The sequence below is a fragment of the Setaria italica genome, chromosome II, assembly GCF_000263155.2.
Source record: "Setaria italica strain Yugu1 chromosome II, Setaria_italica_v2.0, whole genome shotgun sequence".
Classification (NCBI taxonomy): domain Eukaryota; kingdom Viridiplantae; phylum Streptophyta; class Magnoliopsida; order Poales; family Poaceae; genus Setaria; species Setaria italica.
Genome location: NC_028451.1, coordinates 38,306,281 through 38,311,481, shown reverse-complemented (window position 1 = coordinate 38,311,481; position 5,201 = coordinate 38,306,281). Strand labels below are relative to the sequence as shown.

Sequence of the window (5,201 nt, the reverse complement as noted above, 5' to 3'; positions counted from 1 at the left end):
GGTAAAGTACTGCAGAATGAGCAGTGCTGCGCGTCAGAAACAGGCTCAAGTAAACCTCAATGGAATCTACTGTAGCTGTAACCACCCGTTTCCGTGGAACAAGGCATGATGAAAGCAAGTCAGGAAGTTTAGAATAAACAACAGGACGTCCGAACCCATCTCAACTGAAACAGATGCGCTCAGTACCAATAGACAGCATGTCCTTTGACAAAATTAGTCCCGTGAAACAAAGCCGCAAATGGTGACAAAAATGCAGAAGATGTCATGAGTAACCCTTGGTTTTTTTATTTTACCAGTAGTTTGGATTGCAGTTGAAAGACGGTGCCAGTGAGGATACATGTATACATGAGACTATAAGGGTATTGCATTCTCGTTTTCCTTTGACCATTGCACTATATGTGAGGTCACTTACAAATAGTTGACAGCTGCACTGAATTACGATTTACTTCACTTGTTATTTCTTAAACAGGGAAAAATACAACAGCAAAAACTTGTGCATGTGTCGTATGTATTCTTCCTGTTCTTCCCATCTGCACATTTCTGCATTTTGTTACTCTATGGTAAATTGGCCATCCAAAAATACACACCAATGCACAGAGATCCAATATGGCGCTCCATTTTCTGGCCAGATCACGAGTTACTACCATCAGGATTCTTCTTGCGCCTCCCTGTCAATTGACAATTCCTAGATTAGTAGCTGTGTCAAAAAAAAAATAGTTCGTGTCATTAGAAGATAAACCATACATCTAACATCATATTAATTATCCTAGTCAACCTTTTTCCTTCTTACAATAATCATTCATTAAAGGTACCATAGCTTGTCCTACCATTAGAGCCTCTATTCCAGAGGACCTCAGAGTCAATTGTGCTGAGATGGGCATCATCAAGCCTCTTCCATGTCTTGATGGACTTCACTCCTCGCCATTCACCGTTGTCTGTCTTCTCAAGTTGCACAGACACCACCCTTGCTCTCCTTGACCAGCCGGCCTTCCCATAGGCATGGTAACCAAATCCGCCAGCATAGCATAGCTGAATGCCACTAAGCTTCCCACAGAAGTCATTAAGGTGATCATGTCCGACAAAGGCAGCCCTCACATCTCCAGCCTCCACCATGGAGGCAAAGAACCCAGAGTTGATTGATGCTGAGCTAATACCCTTCTCCTGTTTTACTCCTGTGAAATTGACTGCTGTAAAGCTGCTGAACTCTGGCAGTGGAATATGGAAGAACACAAGGCCAGGTGCTGGCTCCTTCTGCTTTGGGTTTTCATTCATATATTTTCTCTGCATTTAAGATGAACATATGTGATGAATTATAGCATTGAACTTTGAACATTATGATCCTTCTTAATAGAAATTAGTGTATAAGCATAAACTCCTTGAGGATTTATCTGGTCATATTCAATGTGAATCGATCGGACATTTAGAAACAAACAGTTTTGGGAACTGTAGCATCATCAACTATAATAACATTGGTTTCACATAGTAATGCGCTTATTGATCTGAGACTTTTGAATGATTAAAGATAGCATTTTGCACAGTTAAACTTGGTACTGCATATGAATCAGTATATATTTACTAATTCCATCTATCCCAATATTTTAGGAAGCTTGTAATATAATGTATGCTTCCCATGCTTCGAATTCACCATTCCCTCTCAGCTGATTCACTATGATTTGTTTCTAAAATGTAATAGATGAAACAAACGTGAGCCAATTGGCAATTTAGGAGCAATAGTCCTGCTGTGTTTGAGTTATTGTACAAGGCAAAACAAACAGCTAGGAGCAATGAGCTAAGATAGATTTTTTCTAAAGGAGTATCACCAACTTACCTGTAGGCTTGAAGATGTTTGTTGGAACCAAACTTGCTGTGAGGCCTTGATCCAACCATAACCTTTGATTGATGGTACAGTAGAATAGTCACCACTGTCTAGGAAATAAAGGTTGAGCACTGATTTTTCAGCCAGTGATGTTCCTTCAACACCAGAAACTTCCAAATTGTAATTGCCGTAGCCATCAATTTCAACTCCTTCGGGATTGAGTCCTGAAAGGCTGTTCTTCATGCCCACAAGGTGACGCATTACACCCTCACGCGATAGCGTACCCTCTTGGTCATGATTGCCAATAACAGCAGCCCAAGGAAGCTTCATGTCAATGGCTGGAGCAATCGCTGCATCCATAGACTTGGCCGCATCAGTAGAATCCGCGCCATAGATGTTATCACCTGTCCAACAAAACTGTCATAAATTAATATCCTAAAAATAATCTGCTTGCAGGCCTGCAGAAACTTGAGTGCGAATCATTGGCGTGAATAATTAAGCACAATTGCCTGTGAAACAAATGACGAAATAATGACAGTAACCTAGACATAATCAGAAAACCAACTGCTCCCTCCGTCTCCCAAATTGCAGGTCGTTTTAGCTTTTCTAGGACCTGCAATTACAGAGGGAGTACATTTGTACTGTTCACTGATTGTAGCTCCATTTGGCCCTCATCGCCATCATGGACACATCCATCATCGCACCAGTAGCCGAATGTCATCATCCTGGGCCAATCATCAATTGGGGCCTCACTGGACTGGGCAATGGGCATGGCATGCGACCAGGGACCCCTTGGATTGGGAGATCCTGGATCCAGTCCTTAGAACACAGTGCAAGCTTCTTGTACTAATCAAAGCCGCTGAAGCTACACTTCCTTTAATGAACTTTTTTCAGAATGGGATCTCGACCACAGAATAATATACTTGAATAAACGCTGACAAACCCGAGCATACACACACTGACTGATTTAGTCGTTCCAGTTATTCTATCCGATCAACTAAACCACAGCGGATGAAAAGTGAGATGAAGAACTGATTCGGATGAAAGTGAGATTAAGAAGAGCCGATGAGGTCAAATCGATTGACTAATTAATTGACTAGGAATAACAAGGGACGAGGGAGGTTAAGAGCGGCGGGTACCCACCGGTGAAGACGACGAGGTCGGGGTCCTCTGCGCGGAAGACGCGGTAGAGGAAGGCGGTGGTGTTGAGGTCGGAGCACCCGGCCACCTGCGACGGGAGCACGTCCTCGCAGCCCGTGGCCCGGCCGTCGGCGTAGTGCATGTCCGCCACCTGCACCACCTTGAACGTCCCGCTCTCCCGCCGGAACCGCAGCCTGCTGGTACCAGCGTGCGCCCCCTTCCCCTTCCCCGCGGCGGCACCGGCCGCGGCGGCGACGAGGACCAGGAGCAGCGCCACCGGCCGGTGCGCGCCGCGCAGGCCGAGGCCGCCGCCGGCCATGACGCCGCGTTGCGGCGTGGGGAGTGATGAATTGATGAGATAGATTGCGAGAAGGAATCCGGGGACTGACAGGATTACCGTGGCGGAGCGGGGTCGTTGGCTTGTTTATATAGGAGAGGGTTTGGACGCTTCGGATTTGCTAAAATTGCACAGCAAATCCTTTATCTCGGCAGGTTGCAGACTTGTAGCACCTGTATCCTGGAACTTGCACGTTGGACTTTCCTACAATCTGCTAAGGGCCCCTTTGGCACGGCTCATCGAGCGGCTTCTAGGATGGCTTTTGATGAAGCCGTGCCAAACGGGAGAAGGCAAAACGGCTCACCCGCGAAAGCCAGTAGAAGCCCCGCAAAATGCGGTCTCTACGTTTCTCCATCCACCGGAAGCCAAAAAAAGTGGCTTATTCCGGCTCCTCCTCGTCACTTTCCATCCTTGTCCCCGGTGGTGGCGGAGGGGCGGAGGAGTGCCGGGGCGGCGCCGTGGTGGCGGAGGGGCGGAGGAGGACCGGGGCGGCGCCGTGGCGGCGGACGGAGCCGAGGCCGGCAAGGCGGCGCTGTGGCGACCGAGGGGCGGAGGAGGACTGGGGCGGCGCTGTGGCGGCGGAAGGAGCCGAGGCCGGCAGGGTGGCGCTGTGGCGGCGGAGGGGCGGAGGAGTGCCGGGGCGGCGCCTTGGCGGCGACGGAGCCGGGGCCGGCGGGGTGGCGCTGGAGGGGCGGAGGAGGGCCAGGCGGTCGGGGCGGATAAGGTCGGGAGGGAGGAGCGGATGGATAAGGAGAGAGGAGGGGAAAAGAAAAGAAGGGGAGAAGGAAAGAGAAAGAAAAAGAAAAGGAAAATGAGGAGAAAAAAAGAAAAAGAGAATAGAAAAATATAAGGGTATTTTGGACATTTGACACCTTCTTTCCAATCTAAAAAGCTAGGAGAAGCCGTTTTGCCAAACATTTTCCTTCAAAATAAGCCAGAGCCAGAAAAAGCTGCTTTTCCAGATGAGCTAGAGCCAAAGTTATTTTTGCACGAGCCAAAGCCGTGCCAAACGGGCCCTAAGTTAGACCGTCTTCAATGTAAAGTCATATTTATGTTTCAAACATACCGCCTAAGTAGGAGGACATTTAGTTTATATAGATGAAAAAGATCACACACAGTACATTATTTTATTTTTTTATTGTTTCCAATACTATATACAAGACACAACTGCCATAGAAATAATCTAGATATGGTTTTATCCTCGTGAAACTTTCTTCTCTCACTTTATAATACCTTATAAATAATGTGCCATGTCATCACAATTGCTAACTCCCTTCATTTTAAATTGTAAATCATTTTGCATTTTTAAATTCGTAGTGTTTGCTGTACATCTAGATATAATATACATCTAAATGCATAGTAAAATCTATTAATTTAGAAATATCAAAACGAAACTAAAATTCGGACGGTGGAAGTACATGCCACTCATAGCAGCGCCATTAATACGCGTGGCTTAGGTGGCTTTTGGTTCCCTTTACTTATTTTTAGCACGTGTCACATCGAATATTTAGATACTAATTAGGGGTATTAAACGTAGACTATTTACAAAACCGATTACATAAGTGGAGGCTAAACGGCGAGACGAATCTATTAAGCCTAATTAGTTCATGATTTGACAATGTATCCGACTGCCTTAAAGGTTTAGTTAGAGGGACGAAACATCTCGATCTAGTAGCTTACCCATGCGTCAATGGTTCGCGGGATTCTGCAATTCACACCATGGTATGAGCCTTTGGCTACATTCTTCATCGATGCGAGGCTCGATGTATCATTTGAAATATTGAAAGGGATATGTAAAGGTACCCTGTAAAGGGTATAAAGAGAGATTCTTGGTCGGGTGACATTACCATTGCCTGCCCAACTATTAGTATATTATTAATTTTCCAGATTGTTTATTGGTACGAATGT

The 5,201-nt window shown here is 46.0% G+C and overlaps 1 protein-coding gene across 1 annotated transcript; it reads right to left on the bottom strand.

Moving 5' to 3' along the window:
- Positions 1 to 262: 262 nt before the first annotated feature.
- LOC101770483 (probable inactive purple acid phosphatase 29) lies at positions 263 to 3,372 on the bottom strand. Its single transcript, XM_004957404.3, has 4 exons — positions 2,960 to 3,372; positions 1,829 to 2,220; positions 828 to 1,281; positions 263 to 668 (listed from the first exon to the last, which is right to left on the bottom strand). The coding sequence occupies exons 1-4, from the start codon at positions 3,273 to 3,275 to the stop codon at positions 631 to 633; spliced, it is 1,200 nt and encodes a 399-aa protein (XP_004957461.1). The 5' UTR covers positions 3,276 to 3,372; the 3' UTR covers positions 263 to 630.
- Between the last annotated feature and the right edge of the window lie 1,829 nt (positions 3,373 to 5,201).